Source organism: Schistocerca gregaria, chromosome 4, assembly GCF_023897955.1.
Source record: "Schistocerca gregaria isolate iqSchGreg1 chromosome 4, iqSchGreg1.2, whole genome shotgun sequence".
NCBI classification, from domain to species: Eukaryota; Metazoa; Arthropoda; class Insecta; order Orthoptera; family Acrididae; genus Schistocerca; species Schistocerca gregaria.
This window is the reverse complement of record NC_064923.1, coordinates 28,809,135-28,828,632: the sequence shown is the minus strand read 5'-3', so window position 1 is coordinate 28,828,632 and position 19,498 is coordinate 28,809,135. Positions and strand designations below refer to the sequence as shown.

The following is a 19,498-nucleotide window of genomic DNA, read 5'->3' as shown; positions in this document are numbered from 1 at the left end:
GTAGCATGGAGAGCTGCATCAAACCAGTCTCTGGACTGAAGACCACAACAAGAACAACAACATGGGTAATGAAGACAACACTAGACAAGATGGAAGAAATAAGGAATCTAAAGACACTAGGAACTGAGGAAGGGAAAAAATGTGCAGAACACTGAATAATTAATTAAAGAGAGAAACAGAACAGACAATGAAGACATGGGTGAAAAAGAGAATTAAGACAGAGAGAAAGTAGAAAAGGAATGAAAATACAAAATGATGCATAGATTAGCAGCCGACCAAGACTTTGAAGCAAAGAAAAGCAGGAAAAATATAGGAATAGAAGGAAGTAATGGTACTGTGGTTCATAAACCGCAGGAAGTGTTGAGAAAGTGGCAAGAATATGTAGAGTGCCTATATGTGGCTGATCAAAAATCTAATGACATTGAATTACAAGATGAAATGACAGTTATCAAATCAGGCAAAGAATGCTGCTCTTGGACGTACAAGTAGAAAGAGCTCTAAGAGACAGACTCATAAAGCTTGCAGAATTGATGGTTTACCAGCAGAGTTGCTTAAGAGAAGTTGGAGAAGTGGTATGAAAGAATTAACTTACCTATGCAACAAGATATGTAAAAAAGGTGACTGGCCAGATGACTCATTCTCAGTAGTTATGATACCGATTGAGAGCAAAAGCAATACCAAGAAATGTGAGGATTGTAGAACCATAAGTTTCATTTCTCATGCACAAACAGTTCTACTGACAGGGATAAATAGAAGACTGCATAGAAGACTGGAGAAAGTATTGCAGGATAGATTTAGAAGATGAGAAGATACAGGAGATGCAATGGGACTGTTGAGAAAAGGTGTGTGCTACATCGAAAGAGGAAGAGGAATTTATACTGTTTTAATTGACTTCGAGAAAGCCTTTATGGTGGAATAAATTAATGGACATTCTAAAGAATGGAGTCAACTGGAGGGTCAGAATTAAGAATCTGTACCTACAACAGAAAATACAAGTACAGATTGGGGAAGAGATGACAGATGAGGGCACAATTTGAATGGGACAGAAGCAAGGCTGCCATCTCTCCCCAATACTGGCCAACATATATTTGGAGTTTATTATACAGAAATGTTTGAAATGAAAAGGAAGAGTGCAGATTGGTGGTAGGAGGATAGAATTTATTTGATTTGTGGAGGATATGGTGTTATTGGCAGAGTGTGAAAAAACTGTGACCAGACACTGACTTTTTAGGCTTTCCCAACGAATTATATTGTGTAAATCACACAATATTTCCATCAATTCAACTGCTTGACATCTTCAGGTGTTGAAAGTTGCTGCTGTCACTGCTGCAAGGCACAACTGACGATAATCGTGCAGCAGTGTACAAATTTATCAGACCAGGAGAAGGCAATACATGTGTGCGGGATGATGCTCACACTTATAGGAAAGCAGTGCTCCCAGTCCCCCTGCTGGGAGCTGCAGAAAGGCCTCCTGCATGTGCACTGTGGGCAATGACTGTGCTGCTGGACGATCCTGTGGTTAAAAGCTGAATTAAATCTTAGCAGTGCGTTGCGTCACGTTTTCAATCTTAAGTTCTTGTCCTTGTTTTGATCCAACGGCAGCTAATGCTGGATTCCAGGTGGCAGTTGATGGACCAAAATGTTTATATATATATATTAAAAAAAAAGATGTATGGTGATATTGTATTGTACGTTAATCGAGGGGCCTAGAAAGGACGGAGAGGCTCCATCCCCACCCCACCCACAACAACAACAACAACAACAACAACAACAACAACAACAACTGACTGACTGACTTAGCACACACTTCTAGAGGAACTCTAAGAATAAAAAATTAATACAAAGTTATCAAAAAGTAAATTCTTATCAGGAAATAAGGAAAGCAGACAGTGAAAATTTAAATAATAACAGAGGGGTTTATCAAAATAAATTACACAAAAGTTCAGCATCTTTGAAAACAGAAGTTTAAATAGTGTGTGGAGGAGACCAAAACTTATGTTGAATAGACAATACTACATTTCATCAGTTAAGATGACGGGTATTACTGAGCCGAGTTGTGAAAAACTGTATAAATGTTTGAATATTTCTTTAAATAATTTTATTGTGATTGAAGCAGATCAGGAACACAGCAAACCATCAAGAGACTGTGATTATGGATAGAGGAAAAGTAATCCAAAAGAGGAAGACAGTCACCTAACATTCAGCAATACTGTAATTATTCCCCCTCGCACGAACATGCCACCCTAATGACTTGTCAAGCCTCTGTATTATAACGTACAATATATTTACTGAAATCAGCATTATCCACATAGTAATACAAAGCATATTAATTACACAGCCTTTCAAGGTGAATATAACATAATCTTGGGGTTTAAGCTGGTTATTTTTTCCCACTACATGTTTGCTTTAACAATACGTATGTTTCTGGATAGGAGACTGCCTGTAACAAAACACAATTTTGTTTTTCAACACAAACATGTTTCACTGCAGTTGCAGCATCTTCAGTGGACTGTTATTTTTAATAGAGCTCGCTCAGAAATACCTGACAGGACATCGAAATAATCACCTTTCAGTTGAAGCTATTTTTTTCCTGCATGTTTTCTTTAACAATACATGTGTTTCTGGATAGGGTGCGCCTTTAGCAAAACACAATTTTTTTTTAAAACCCAGACACACTTCACTGCAGTTGCAGCATATTCAGTAGGCTTTTATTTTATGTAGAGCTTGCTCGGAATTGCCTGGCAGGGCATCAAAATAATCATGTTGGCGTTGAAGCTCTTTTTTTCCCCTCCCATATTTGTTTTAACAATACATATGCTTTTGGGTAGGGACAGTTTGCACATCAAGAACAAAATTGTGGGACAGAGCAATAAATATGAATTGGCAGTTTGTCTGAGATTGTGGAAAAGCTTTCCATTTAGTTTTACCTAAATCTGTAGTAACAATCCATGAAAAGCAAGAAGCTTAGTATATTGAAACATCTATTCATTGACAACGCTGCAGGTAATATACTTCCATGCACTGGGAAATTGATTAGTTGTTAGAATTCATCTGTACAGACTGTACAGTGGAAGGTCATTCAGGTACTTTCAAACATCTTTGTATAGCAAATGTTAAAGTAGGACTGAAAATCAATTGCAGTAGGACTAAAGAAAATTATACTAAATATAAAGCAGAAACATAGTTAACAAAAAATGTTATAAAGTTCTTGACCGATCTGCTTATAGTCTTAACAAAATACTCCAATGAAGATTCATATGGACATAGGCTATATTTTTTTTTAAACAACAATGTACAGGTTTTCTATTAAAATCTACTGCAAGGAAGAAAATGCCATGCTGTACTGTGAAAATGTGTGGATTTGTTTTCTTCCTTGCAGTTGTTTTTAACTGAAAACTGGTATATTAAGAAGTTATATTTACAGATTATCAGCTTACAGTGAATATGCTGCTAAGTGAACTGAATTGTCCACTAAAACTACACAATGTAATGTCACTGACGCAACTATTCTCACAAATCCAGCAGCTGAACACATCTCTCTCTTATGCTGTATAGCGATGATCCCAACTGATTTACGCTTTCTCAGACACTAAAACACATTGGAAATGATTTACGGTCAGTGTGATTTTCGCACAGTTAGTTATATGATCCCAGTTCAGAAGCTGACGGTTGACTAATCTTGTTCACACTCTTACCACATAGTATCCAAAGCATGATAATTGTTGTAAATTCAGATGTTTTGTACATTACATGTTGTACAAAAGGCTACAAAAGCATTTAAAACAATAAAAACCAAAAACAAACACAAAGGAGACTTCATCCATTTGTGTTTGATTTATAATAATTTCGAGTTCCATAACTTCAAAGTTTGCAAAGTTTCAACGAGTAACAAATACGTACGTCCCGACAATTCCAAGGGATACCCCAGATTAGGATTGATATCAAATTCCCAGACTTATTAGCAACTGAAAAGCTTTGCTAGGTTCTTTAGTTAATGATGAAATTAAAGAAGCAGTTTAGTTTATGTGTTTAGTACAGCTAAATGAACAAGAAGAGAAAAATACAATACTGAAATGGCCTGGAAAACTACAAAATTTCCAAAACTGGAACAAAAGCTTACCAGCTGCGCGTATCATCAGTTTCGATTTTTTAGAGTTCTAGTATGAGAAACATTCAGTGGCAGAGTTGCTCAGTGGGCAATGGCACGATGCATGCCGAGAATTTTCAGAAGAGGCAGGAGAAAAAACAAGCTGATCACTGAAAAAATTTAAGCTGAAAATGCCATGCCTGTTGTGAACATTAATATGCATGGGACACACAGCCAAGCTCATGGATGGTAGGTGGACCAATCAAGTTCTTTACTGGACTCAGATGATCAGGAACTGTCTAGAAGCAAGGTGCAGGATGACAAAGCATGCAGGGCTGACATGTCATGTGTGTCCAGCTCAGAACCATAGTGCACTAAGTAGAGTGGAGGTGGCCTTTTATCCCTAAGTGGATGCAAATGGCTGATGAAGGACCTGAGCAAATGTTGGTTTGCTTGTAGAGGAGAAGGAATTGCACCATTTCTTACATGACTGATGAATTCATGTTTCTGCTACTGCACATAATTGAAGGTGCTTTTGGGTAACCAAGTGTAGCAATTTTCATTCGTACGTAATTGAATAAGACTGATATTCTTCCAATCTCTGAAAGCTGCACACAGTATTTCCTTAAAATTTCAACTTGAAACATTTGGGTTTATTAGTTTGCACATTTCCACTGTTACAAAGGCACTATCATCCCTGAACTGAAGAGAGAATTGCCAGATCTGCAGTAATGAAAAGTTTCAGCAATTTTTTATCAAACTGGTGTGTCACCAACATATATTCAGAGACGGTCAACTCTATAAGATTTAGTTTTGTTAATTCTATATGTACTGTATGGTCTGAGCTCTTACATGTAAGGATTCAGCCGTGACCCCAAAAAAATTTCTTGCCGAGATTTGTGCAGTGTGAGCACGTGCAGCCAGCGACTTTCTAACTTGATTGTCATTCATCTGATCATGAAAATATGAACCCAATGTTCTTCTCCCCCCCCCCCCCCCCCCCCCCACACACACACACATACTGAAGCTTGTGAATGACATTAACACAGTTTTCATCTTTTCGCAATGCAAATCAGATTTGTTGTCATAACAACCTCACAATCTTATTTTTAAAATAGTAGTCTTAACTCCAAGACGCAGCATGTGTCAGCCTAATGTGAATTCAGTCTTTCTTATATTACCTTTCTACCACTCACCAAATATTTACTAAGAAAAAGAGAGAACCCATACCTCAAGCTGGCAACTGATCTCTTGAGAATGATCAGCTGCCTCTTTGAAATGGGCCAGCTGCTGTTCGAGGTGAAGTACTTGTCCTTCAGAACATGCTATCCTATCCATAAGCATCTTATTTTCAGCAATTTTTTCTTCATGCTGAGCCTGAAACTCTGCATTAACATTTGCTGCCTCCTGCAGCTGCGCATGGAGCTGTGCAATCTGTGATTTGTAGGCTGTTTCGGACTGTAAAAAGGAGGAAAAAAATGAAAGAATCAGAAAAAGAAACAAACTCGACAATTAACTATCACATGTCACAGATGTAAACCAAGGTCATCAATATAAACAAATACAGCTGTTTCACATAATTCCTCTGCAACATGTTATCAAGATATGGGTTCAAGCTATTACTGATAATATGCTACTCAGTTACCGAGTTCCTCAGCTCTCTAAGCCGCAGATCAATGACAGCTCATAGTAAATGTGTATGCAAACAACATGCACTGTAGACATCTGAAAACCTTCTCAATTTTTTATCAACCAATAAAATCCATTCCTTCAGAAATCACTCTTGCAGCAAATAAATTCTTTTTTCAGAATGGGGTGGCGGCTTTCAGAACAAGTTGTACTCTTCTTAGCTGAATTGTGAGGTCCTACAATGTACATCGCCTCAAGCAAAAACTATGTTCTGCCAGCTTCATATAGGCATGATGAGAAAAACTGGTACAAATCTGAGTGTAATTAATTCTTCTTGTTTATTCATCTAGTCTGTGTAACAAGTGAAGGGTGGTGAGATAAACTTACCTAAAAATGTATGGCGAATTACTTCAAAATCTTACCCTTGTTAAGAGATTTCTCATATCCTATATAGTAGTGTAACACAATGGGTTTGGCAGGAATATACTCTTATTCTCAATAAAGGAATGAATAAATCCATTCTTACCAAGTGACCGCAGTTAAATGAGATCTTAAAGTTATCATATTGATAGTGCAACTTTACTAATATTAAGAATTAAAGTCACCAAGAATATTTAAGATGAAAAGATATCAAACAGATCCTGGACCTGAACAGCAATGAAGTTCTAGTGTGTGCCCCCCCCCCCCCCCCACCTCACTCCCCCCCCCCCCTCCCCGTCCACCACTGGCTCCTCCAAAATAAACACCAGGTGTATTTTTTGATATTCAGTTCAGAAAATGTATTCATAGAAATATTAAAATCTTATTCATAAGTAAACAGCTTTTAAGCACAAACAACAACAAAAATTAATTAATACTACACCTCTTGTTGCTGCTCTGTCAAACGGCTGATGTGCATTTCGTACTGTTGATGCTGATTCAGTAATTGATCCTGTACACTTTGAGACTTTGCTTGTTCTTCCTGCAGCTTTCTCACTGATAATCGCTCCTCGTTTAACTTTGACTGTAGCTGTAAAATGTACAACATAAGTAGTGAAAATTTTTTCAGGAAAACAGGAAGGTTAATACTGAAAATTTGTAGTTTTAAAAGTTCAAAATGCTACTAATGCGTTGGAAAAAAAGTTCTTTATCAAACAGGGCAACCCAAAACTCGATGGAGAAAGACAAATTACGATGTAACCAAGACAAATGTAAGGAAGCAATGTAGTTACACAATGAAGGTGAAGACAAAGCTGAACTTTAGTTATGACTGAATTATGGGGAAAGCAAAAAAATAAGCACTGGTGGAGGAAAAAGAACAGTGAGGAAGCCATAGGGCACCTGCAGAGACTGGAGTAACGAGAATGCAAAAGAATGGGAGATTTTTTTAGGAATGATTATGAAAGCGGCCAGAAATAAAAGATGAACTAGAACAAAGGATGAAACAGGAACTGGACAAGATGAAGGACAAATTTTGGAAAAACATCTGCAGTGGTTGGTTTTCTTCAGTAAATTTAGAAACAGCCTCACAGGTTACAGGAACAAAGACCTGTTTCATGAGACATGGAAGCTATTTGAAGGACGGAACAACATTAAAATAGTGCTAATACATAAGAAAGGGACAAGAAGTATATAAAAAAAAACACCGTGAAGGAATATTACCACTAAAGGTCAAATGCAACTTGCTTCTAAATTCATCATGAAGAGTGCAGGAAAACAGAAAATACTCTTGGAGACTATCAGACAGACTTTAGGAACAGATGAAGATGTACAGAACAGACCTGTATCCACAAACATTTGACAGAATGCAGGGTCTTAAAGAACAGAAAGATCTTAATAACCTTCACACAATTCATGCAGCCATCTGACTTCGACAAAAAGGTTATTGAAATGATCCTGAACAACAGATATGTAAACTCTGATGTACAGAAAGAAAAGGGCAAGATTCAGATGAGCACTACTGAAAGAGTGTCTAATGGAGAGCTGGAGTGTCACAGATTTCTTTGAGCATAACACTGGACATTATGATCAGACATTGGAAAAAAATAAACAGGAAATGGGAATACCAAAAGACACATCTGGAGGACAAAAGGTTGACAGTAATTTTGAGTGAGATGGAAGAGAATACAAAGGAACAACTTGACGACCTAAGGTAACCATAAGTGGTGGATTTATCATCATCTCCCACTAGACAAAGAAAATGAATACCACTGGTGATCAGGACACCCCAGATGGCATCATGAAAGAGGAGGACAAATTTAAATACCTGGGAGAATATATAGAAGGAAGAGATAACAGCAAGTCACTTTTGTGATCTTTCTTTGCTTGTATATACATTTGACATTATGAAGTAATATGTTTTAATTTAATGCAACATAAGTTACATTACACAAATGATCATAAATTCACTTCATATGTTTGTATCAGTTTATTGTTTTCTATATTCCTGCTTGAGTAACAAGTGTCATTTCATGCTCATCAGTTGACATTTTTTATGAAATTTCTTGATGTTTCTTATTACTGACAACAGTGTCTTTGTAAGATCTATTGATACATTTTTACTATTGCTCTACTCTTTTGTATATAATTTCTTCTGTACTAGCAAATTATAAGTTGCTTTTTTGTACTTTGAACTAATTTAGAAGTACTTGCAAATCAAAATATTCTATTACACAATCTGAACTGTGTCAAATAATATCAACCATACTGTTTGTTTTTCTGTCGAGTAGCACTGCTAGACCATGTTAGTTTTCTGCTACGTACATGAGCACAAAGTGGTGTCACTTCCTTGTGGATAGGTTTCATGCGTAGTGTTTCAGTGGCATTTACACTCTTTGATCTATCATGAGGCTTAGTACAAAACTACATGCTAATTAAAACTGTTTTAATTTGTACCAAAGCATTCTGTGAGGTCATAAATCTAAGATAGTTTTGCAGCATAACAATAGTTATTTGTAACTAATTATTTGTAATAACATCAAAACTCAGGAGGCTTGAAGTTGTTCAACAAATGTAAATGGCACGGAAAAACTATTTCTTAACAGCAACTGAGCTGCTGGTTTACATATATCTTGAATATCAAAGTATCAACAGCTGTGGCAGCACAGTTTTTAATTTTTAATCCTATTAATGTTGGAAATCATGACATTTATTTCTTGCTCCATCATATAGCTGACAAATAAGGTTTAACTGTTCACACATTATAAAAGACTGGTACTAGTCCTAGCTACAGTTTGTGAACTAGGAATGTAACTAAGTGTATGATAATTAATGGTATTAGATACTAAATCAATCAGAAATAATTTTCTTACATCAATAAATACAGCTGAAGACAAAGTTATTTTTTTCTGTAATCATCAGCTGAAATTTTTTGCATTTTCCACTAACATGGACGAAATCCTAAGATTACGTTACATGTTACACTGCCACTTTAGGTATAATTAAATATGTTTCTTCAGTGTCCGAGTTACTTATTTAACACACCGCAGCTGAATTGCTTCCAAGGTAGCACCAATCCGACATGTGACAATTCTCACGTTTATTATCTCTCTTCCAACCTTCTGGAATCCAACAGATTGGCAACATGCCATTATTTTATCATTCTACCACAGTGAAAACATTATTACATCAGAAAAGACCTTGGAGCAACATCAGTTCTCTACTTCATTACAAATGAACCCGAGCAAATGTAGTTGGATAAGAAGAAACTATTCACTACAAAAAAAATTCAACAATTTCAATCCTGCAAAAAACAGAAGTTCACATTTAATTCTTCACTATACTGAAACAGAAACAGGTATTATAAAAGAATCTAACACACATTCAAAGAAAAATAAAAAATGCAGGGCATTGTACATACCTGCTGGAGTTGTTGCGACATCTGCTGCTTTTCTGCAACAGCAGTATCGTGTGTGTGCTGCAAACGTGCAGCTAGTGCCTGGGACTCATTCTGCTTGGCTACCAAAGCCTCCTCCAGCTGCCTGCAGCTGTGGTTAAGTCGTGAACGTTCTGCATTATATTCAGAACGCACCTCCTTAAGTTTATTCTGGAATGCTAAGGAAGCCTCCTGCTCCTCAGCAAGGGCTTTTTCCTTCTCTGCTAGCTGTTTTTTCAATTTGACTACAGGATCTTGCCTTCCCTGTGAACAAAAATATTTGACGTCACTGATGCCTGTGGGTGGATGAAGGGAAAGAGTCTTTAACTTATGACCTTTTTATCTGTGTAGCTGAAAATGTGTAGTCATTTTACACTCCAGTCATAATATCTCATTATAAATTGAGGTTGCACTACAGTCAGTTCAAGAGCAACTCCCAAAATCTTACGACAATCCAGAAGTTTCTAAAGTATCTAGCTTTCTCTTTTGAGTTTCACTGTGGTACATTGTTTTAATCTGCCATAAAGTTTCAATAACTTGAGCCACATGTGGGATTTGTGTTGGAATCAATCATTGATCTAACTGTTCAATGTACACTAATAATAAGTATACTTCTAAATCTTTTTAATTTATTCACAATATTATATTTATTCTTAGTAATATTTCAAATGGCATACTGGTAGGTTACGCAACAGCACTTATGAGAAATAAGGATTCACCAAAATGCATGATGATACTATTAATACAGTCATGAACACCTAAATTTCCAGTATTATTTTAATACTTGTTCTATTGCAGGCATATATTAGGACAATTAATGTTGGACCATGAGGGAAGAGAGTTACAACACAGCAAATTCGTAGGAATTATAAAAGAAATTACATATAATGACTTCCGAGTATTGGATTTCAACTTTTTCCTTCTTTATTACATTTTACACTGAATCATCATCTTATTTTGTACAAAACTTTGTGCCTTTCCCACAAAAGTATACAAATCCTATGATAAGTGAAGATGAAAATAATATATGCTGTAACTTATTTCAGTACATTAGCTTGAACTCCTTATTTTAAGAAAAATTCGAAGACAATGTCTTTCTTAATACAGAGTGACTTGGTCCTTTGACATGAATACTTACAAAATAAAGAACAGAAACATTGTTTCAGTAGGTTGTTTTATCTAAAACATCTATCCTGATTTCATTGTTTACCGGTGTTCCAGCAAGCGCATGCCTTTAGTACTACGAATCATTTAACATATTCCCACACTCTCAAATTGTTGCAGTATTCATCACTTCACAATATACAAGGCTGCATTATGTATACCACTTTGACAAGTTTTTTGGACAACATGGTTGTGGAGATGAAGCAGCGATTAGTATGATTAATCAATTTCCTGATGTTGTGTAACAGGAGTGACCCCACCAGCAGTCGACCAATGGTGAAAATGCCCAGAAGATGACCCCCTACATTGGGTTGAAACCGCATGGCGGTATAATAATAATAAAAGTGATTAAAACTGTTTTTGAATAATTGACTTTGAAAAGTAGTATTTACAAGAAATCTGAAGAAAGAGTGCCTTACTTCTAGCATAGTTCTTTGAAGGCAATTGGAAGTAATCCGTATGTTTACCTGTGGTATGTCACACCAGTGCAGAAAAAAAGGTGGTGAGCTTGTCACACGAAGTCTACGTCACTGCACATTCTTATGTAACATGCATTGCTGTTCCCATCTTTGCCAGAGATTGTAAAAATAAATCTTAACAATACAATCAGTGCTACCTGTTGATGTAAGTGTTGAAGACATGGCTTTGTTCTATTGTCTATCTATCTTCTCAAATGTGTATTTAGACATCTGTGCAATTTACAATACACATCATTACATCTCTCCATATGCATACACCATCTAACACAGGATGTCCATAATTTAAGTTTCATTTCAAAATACTGTAGAAACAGAACAATTGCTCAGAATGATGTCAAATTTGAACACAGTATTACTGATGCAGGAGGAAATGGCATGGAACAAAAAAGAAAAAAAAATAATGAAAATTTGGCCAGTAGATGGCCCTGTGTAGCCCTTAACTACTATTGATGGTCTCTCAGACCGCTAGTAATTTTTGTGTCAAGATATTTCTCACACCCCTGCAAAGCCAAATGGACTCTTCCATGTACCTTCCTATTGGCTGTCAAGCTACAGCAAAGACATGTGGATAATGCAGGTCTTGGCAGCTGAAAAATGGAAGACATGAGTGAGAGCCCAAGAATATGTCCTGTGTGTTGCTCTCTACAGTGTGTTCAGTAATGCCCATCGCAGACAAACAAGAATGAATGTAAAAATCATCAGCGGACAGAGGGGGACACCACAGACTCCACAGCCGCCAATAAAACCATTGATGAAAAGAGGAGGAGGAGGAGGAGGAGGAGGAGGAGGAGGAGGGACACTCAAAACAGAACAACTTTTTTTGCAGATGGAAGGTGCTACGGGCAGCATCAACCTGTACGTGACAAGTGCAACATGAAAGGAAGTTCGCGATAAAAATCGAGAGCATGATATGGTGGCCCCACTCACCTAAGGTGGCAAGAATGTGGTATAACAAGCTTTATGCAGACCAAAATAGACTGCAACAGTGTGCCGACACCAACAAAAGCAGTTCAGATAGACTCCATGCAGAGTAAATTATCTGTAGTAGCGGAGACTCAGCAAAAACCACCCTGTATTGAATCCCAAAGTTTCCAGGATGTACTTTAACACACTATAAGTTCAAGTAACATGCAGAGGACATTGGTTAAACTGACTGAACTACAGCTGTCTAACTGAAGAGTTGGTTTACCAGATTTTGAACTGGAGTAACAACACTTTTCCGACGCTGGGAAGGGAACTTCTCCTCTTTTCAGAGATGGTTAAAAAGGGCAAGCATATGATGTTGGTTAGCTACTGACATGTGCTGAAGCATCTGGCTGTGCACCCAGTCTGGTCCATCAGGCATGTTGGGGCAGAGAGTAAGTTGTTGTTGTCTTCAGTCCTGAGACTGGTTTGATGCAGCTCTCCACGCTACTCTATCCTGCGCAAGCTTCTTCATCTCCCAGTACCTACTGCAACCTACATCCTTCTGAATCTGCTTAGTGTACTCATCTCTAGGTCTCCCTCTACAATTTTTACCCTCCACGCTGCCCTCCAATGCTAAATTTGTGATCCCTTGATGCCTCCAAACATGTCCTACCAACCGATCCCTTCTTCTAGTCAAGTTGTGCCACAAACTTCTCTTCTCCCCAATCCTATTCAATACCTCCTCATTAGTTACGTGATCTATCCACCTTATCTTCAGTATTCTTCTGTAGCACCACATTTCGAAAGCTTCTATTCTCTTCTTGTCCAAACTATTTATCGTCCATGTTTCACTTCCATACATGGCTACACTCCAAACAAATACTTTCAGAAACGACTTCCTGATACATAAATCTATATTCAATGTTAACAAATTTCTCTTCTTCAGAAACGCTTTCCTTGCCATTGCCAGTCTACATTTTATATCTTCTCTACTTTGAACATCATCAGTTATTTTAGTTCCTAAATAGCAAAACTCCTTTACTACTTTAAGTGTCTCATTTCCTAATTTAATTCCCTCAGCATCACCCGATTTAATTTGACTACATTCCATTATCCTCGTTTTCCTTTTGTTGATGTTCATCTTATATCCTCCTTTCAAGACACTGTCCATTCCGTTCAACTGCTCTTCCAAATCCTTTGCCGTCTCTGACAGAATTACAACGTCATCGGCAAACCTCAAAGTTTTTACTTCGTCTCCATGAATTTTAATACCTACTCCAAATTTTTCTTTTGTTTCCTTTACTGCTTGCTCAATATACAGATTGAATAACATCGGGGAGAGGCTACAACCCTGTATCACTCCTTTCCCAACCACTGCTTCCCTTTCATGCCCCTCGACTCTTATTACTGCCATCTGGTTTCTGTACAAATTATAAATAGCCTTTCGCTCCCTGTATTTTACCCCTGCCACCTTTAGAATTTGAAAAAGAGTATTCCAGTCAACATTGTCAAAAGCTTTCTCTAAGTCTACAAATGCTAGAAACGTAGGTTTGCCTTTTCTTAATCTTTCTTCTAAGATAAGTCGTAAGGTCAGTATTGCCTCACGTGTTCCAACATTTCTACGGAATCCAAACTGATCCTTCCTGAGGTCCCCATCTTCCAGTTTTTCCATTCGTCTGCAAAGAATTTGCTTTAGTATTTTGCAGCTGTGACTTATTAAACTGATAGTTCGGTAATTTTCACATCTGTCAGCACCTGCTTTCTTTGGGATTGGAATAATTATATTCTTCTTGAAGTCTGAGGGTATTTCGCCTGTCTCATACATCTTGCTCACGAGATGGTAGAGTTTTGTCAGGACTGGCTCTCCCAAGGCCGTCAGTAGTTCTAATGGAATGTTGTCTACTCCTGGGGCCTTGTTTCGACTCAGGTCTTTCAGTGCTTTGTCAAACTACTCACGCAGTATCGTACCTCCCATTTCATCTTCATCTACATCCTCTTCCATTTCCATAATATTGTCGTCAAATACATCGCCCTTGTATAAACCTTCTATATACTCCTTCCACCTTTCTGCCTTCCCTTCTTTGCTTAGAACTGCATTGCCATCTGAGCTCTTGATATTCATACACATGGTTCTCTTCTCTCCAAAGGTCTCCTGAATTTTCCTGTAGACAGTATCTATCTTACCCCTAGTGAGATGAGCCTCCACATCCTTACATTTGTCCTTTAGCCATGCCTGCTTAGCCATTTTGCACTTCCTGTCGATCTCATTTTTGAGACGTTTGTATTCCTTTTTGCCTGCTTCATTTACTGCATTTTTATATTTTCTCCTTTCATCAATTAAATTCAATATTTCTCCTGTTACCCAAGGATTTCTAGCAGCCCTCGTCTTTTTACCTACTTTATCCTCTGCTGCCTTCACTACTTCATCCCTCAAAGCTACCCATTCTTCTTCTACTGCATTTCTTTCCCCCATTCCTGTCAATTGTTCCCTTATGCTCTCCCTGAAACCCTGTACAACCTCTGGTTCTTTCAGTTTATCCAGGTCCCATCTCCTTAAATTCCCACCTTTTTGCAGTCTCTTCAGTTTTAATTGACAGTTCATAACCAATAGATTGTGGTCAGAGTCCACATCTGCCCCTGGAAATGTCTTACAATTTAAAACCTGGTTCCTAAATCTCTGTCTTACCATTATATAATCTACCTGATACCTTTTAGTATCTCCAGGGTTCTTCCATGTATACAACCTTCTTTCATGATTCTTAAACCAAGTGTTAGTTATGATTAAGTTGTGCTCTGTGCAAAATTCTACCAAGCGGCTTCCTCTTTCATTTCTTAGCCCCAATCCATATTCACCTACTATGTTTCCTTCTCTCCCTTTTCCTACACTCTAATTCCAGTCACCCATACAATTAAATTTTCGTCTCCCTTCACTATCTGAATAACTTCTTTTATTTCATCATACATTCCTTCAATTTCTTGGTCATCTGCACAGCTAGTTGGCATATAAACTTTTACTACTGTAGTAGGTGTGGGCTTCGTATCTATCTTGGCCACAATAATGCGTTCACTATGCTGTTTGTAGTAGCTTATCCGCATTCCTATTTTCCTATTCATCATTAGACCTACTCCTGCATTACCCGTATTGGATTTTGTATTTGTAACGTTGTAGTCACCTGACCAGAAGTAGTGTTCCTCCTGCCACCGAACTTCACTAATTCCCACAATATCTAAATTTAACCTATCCATTTCCCTTTTTAAATTTTCTAATCTACCTGCCCGATTAAGGGATCTGACATTCCATGCTCCGATCCGTAAAACGCCAGTTTTCTTTCTCCTGATAACGACATCCTCTTGAGTAGTCCCCGCCCGGGAATCCGAATGGGGAACTATTTTACCTCTGGAATATTTTACCCAAGAGGACGCCATCATCATTTAATCATCCAGTAAAGCTGCATGTCCTCGGGAAAAATTACGGCTGTAGTTTCCCCTTGCTTTCAGCCGTTCGCAGTACCAGCACAGCAAGGCCGTTTTGGTTATTGTTACAAGGCCAGATCAGTCAATCAACCAGACTGTTGCCACTTCAACTACTGAAAAGGCTGCTGCCCCTCTTTAGGAACCACGTTTGTCTGGCCTCTCAACAGATACCCCTCCATTGTGGTTGCACCTACGGTACGGCCATCTGTATTGCTGAGGCACGCAAGCCTCCCCACAAATGGCAAGGTCCATGGTTCATGGGGGAGGGGGGGCACTGGCGATTTCCCACTCACGAAACATTATACTGTAGGATGAGGACAGCCGAAAAAGCATCTAATCTTTGCCCATATCTACAAAAAAGGAGTATGCTGCCTTATGGCAATGACGTATCGTTCACAACAAATCAGTTTCTGGTGGTTAATAGATAAAGGGCCCAGGCACAAAGCTGTTTAAAGGCCACGAGGTGGTCGAGAGGGTGATGCCATTTGTAGCATTCGAGGGCATGGTGATGGACTTTAACAGCCACACCACTTTTGGGGGTTAACCAAAGAGCTGTCCTCCATTTGGGAGATCCCAAGGTTGATGGCACTGTGAAGCAGCTGCCGAAAGGATCAAACACTGTATGGTCTCGTCAGTGTTGTCGTCTGGTGGAGCAATTTCGATGGCAGCCAGGAACATACATCCCAATCTGCATCAGTAAAGACACATATGGCAGCAGTATAGATGCATCTGGGAGGCCGTTCAGGTGAGTGACACCAGAGAAAAGATAAGACAATCGGAAAAGATTGCTGTCTTACAAATAGTCATGAATTCCCTATTGAACGAAGAGGAGTAACCCAGGCTACAGATGGAAATATCAGTCACTGACACAGTGCTGAGTACCGCACTACAGTGTCTGGGGCCTCCAGAATTTAGAAGGCAACAGGTCTTCAACAGTCCTGACCCAGTCAGTAACTGCAGTACCATCTCCCAGAGGTTAAGAGGGTTACAGGCATTAAAATCCCAAGGAGAAGCAAGAGGGGGGGGGGGGGGGCGGCAAGAAGAGCAGGAAGCATAGGAAGCCGGTAGGGGGGGGGGGGGGGGGGGGGAGGAGTGAGATAAAGATTGCCGATCATTACTACAGAGTCTAAATGGACCCGAACAACCACAGCTTCCAGCACAGTTTGAAGAGGAACCCCGATACAAACAATACCAACAGACATCACCGGATACTCTGGCAGAAGACTTGAAAACACTGAAGAGTTAATGAGTGAGCATCCACAAAAAGAGATTCCTGCAATTCTGGAAGGTGACAATGCCATTACAGTTCCGTTTGAGTGTAGTACAAGAGACTTATTCTGGGCCATTTGACGTCCATCCAGTCATTGTGCCAAATTAGTGTCCAATCACCAGTAAGTACAGAGTGACATCAATGAGCGCAAGATCGGACCCCGATTGAAAGGGTGGCTGGCCTCGTCCCAAGATGTACGCATTTTCTTCATATCCTTCTCCTCCTCTGCATCCTCAAGGTAAGACGAAGTGTGGTCAGCAAGAAAGCAAGTCACATCAGTATCAAGATCCGAAAGAGAAAAGTAGCCTTCAGTACCACAGAGCACAAGTCCCGCACCTAACTTGAAGTAATAGGTTTCCTGTATTGGAGACACTGGGAGGGAAGCTGCTAGAGGAAGCCCCATCCCCAGTGTGTGCCAGAGGACGGGGGTTTCTTCTCTGGCTGAGGAGAAGGTGTGACTCCATGAGGGGAAGGAATGGGAAATGCCAGGTAGTAGGAGGGGGAAGGGGATCAGGTTGGAGATAAGGAGGAAAGCGGAAGAGGAAAGGACTGTGAGAAGAAAAGGTAGACACTAAAAATACTGGGTAAAGATGGTCAAATTTCTGTGGGCCTCAAAGTAGGACAGACAGTAAAGAGTTTTGAATCCCTGAATCTTTCTTTCCTTTTTATAGATGGGGCAGTCCAGCAAGCGAGGGGAATGTGGGCTAGAACAATTTAAACACTTCGGTGGTGGGGTGCAAGGACACCCCACATGGGTAGGGTGGCTGCAGTCATTGCAAATAGGATTCACCTCATCACAATGTGACCAAAACAGAGATACCAGAAACAGCACATGGGAGGTGGGATATACAGCTTCACATCACAACAGTAAACAATAACTTTTGACTTTTTCCAGAAGGATTTCCCCCTCAAAAGCCAGGATGAAAGCACCAGTATCAATGTGATTGTCCTTAAGACATCTCTGGACTCACCACACAAAATGAATGCTGCTCTGTGCCAGATTTCCTCATCTGATTGTAGGAGGTGGTTCCTAGGGAAGATAATGGCTTTAGTCATTTTAATGACTGGTGAGGAGGGATGCTTACTGAGATGTCTCCCAAGCACGACAAGAAGCCAAATGACTGACAGAAGAGATTTTCATCAGTAGGGAAACAGTTTGCATCTTACTAAGTGAGTGAACTTCACCAAACTTATCTGCAATATGTTTTACAAAAAAGAGCAGTTTGTTAGCAATGAAATTCTCCTCATCTATTCTGGAACAAACCAAGTAATAGGGAGTGGCAGGTGTGACCCCCCTTGCAGGGTGTGGACAGAAAGGGGAAGGCCAAGGAAGCAAAAAGTAGGAGTAGAGAGAAAACTGATCCTGTCTGAAAAGACGAACACGGAACAGGTGCAAAAGTACAGAGCTGAACAAGCTTCATGTGCAGAGCATTAGTCCTGGTACCACTCCAATCAGGAGCTCACACTGTGGGTGCCAACCAGCGGCGGCAAGGGCCACCTAGCACAGTGATCATAGCCAGGAGTTCCGTAGCTGAAAAAAGACGTGACCATTCCTAGGCATACATAAGGTGGTGTCAGCTCACCAGGAGTTCCGTAGCTGAAAAAAGACGTGACCATTCCTAGGCATACACAAGGTGGTGTCAGCTCAGGTGTTAGAATTGTGATCCTTGTGTTGTCACTTGGATCATCCACATGAGTACATAATAGCCAGACCACATGGAATGGCTACACATGGTGACGACCTAGTGGGGAAGTAAAGGGGGCAGGAGGGTGGAGCAGAGGAACCCACGCTGGCGGCGGTAAGGGGAGTTCTTACCCACATGGCTCTCACTACGGAAACAATTTAGGAAGGGAGGTCAAACGCCAAAGCAGGGGGAGTGAGGTGGTATATTTTTTTTCCATGAAGTTTCCCCTTGTGTCAATAATATGCTGTTCAAATTTGACCTCATTCTGAGCAGTAGCCCTCTCTACAGTGTTTTGAAATTGAGAGTTTAATTATGAATTTAATTATGAACACACTGTTTTACAAGCATGGATACAGAGATGCTATCTGAACAGAATGTTGATTCACAGTAAATATGTGTAAATGTATCCAGAAATTTTAACAGAATATTTATTATCCATCAGTATAAAAAGGATTTCTTCCAATGATTAACAGTTTCTATTTACTCATATCTCTGTTTAGATGTTCCACTGGGACAGAAGTTGGTCTATTCAATAAGTGTATTTTATGGCATGGTATGTCTTCAGATTGTTGAATACTGATACACACTCACCTCAATCCATTCCGAGCTTGCAGCACCCGAACCTTGTTTGTTGAGGAGCAGTTCAATCATTCCTTGTACTTCAGTCCTTGACAGCTCTGCTTTACGTAACAATGACATCAGAAGACTAACATTTACAGTTTCATTTTCCCCATCTGCAACAAACCAGTGTTATAAGGAAAAAATGCAAATGAACACAGTTTCAACACAACTTTCTACGAAGAAAAATGTTTCATCAATCTGACTGCATAAAAGAGTGCACGTACACACAGGAGAGGTGGGAGGGGGAAGGGGATGGAGAGGAGGAGGGGTAATGGGAGAAAGGAGTTCTGAAAAATATGGCTGAACGACACAAAGTGAAAAGTAAGATAT

General features: G+C 39.3%; 1 protein-coding gene across 28 annotated transcripts in view; it reads right to left on the bottom strand.

Annotated features, from left to right (window-relative positions):
- The window catches only part of LOC126266634 (kinectin), a 327,061-nt gene that overhangs the window by 193,910 nt on the left and 113,653 nt on the right, over positions 1–19,498 (bottom strand). For all 28 annotated transcript variants that reach the window (XM_049970995.1, XM_049971006.1, XM_049971003.1 and 25 more), the window contains 4 exons: positions 19,139–19,281; positions 9,555–9,833; positions 6,579–6,725; positions 5,318–5,545 (listed from right to left, as the gene is read on the bottom strand). In XM_049970995.1, coding sequence (XP_049826952.1) covers positions 5,318–5,545; positions 6,579–6,725; positions 9,555–9,833; positions 19,139–19,281 — 797 coding nt within the window. The remainder of the gene's footprint in view (positions 1–5,317; positions 5,546–6,578; positions 6,726–9,554; positions 9,834–19,138; positions 19,282–19,498) is intronic.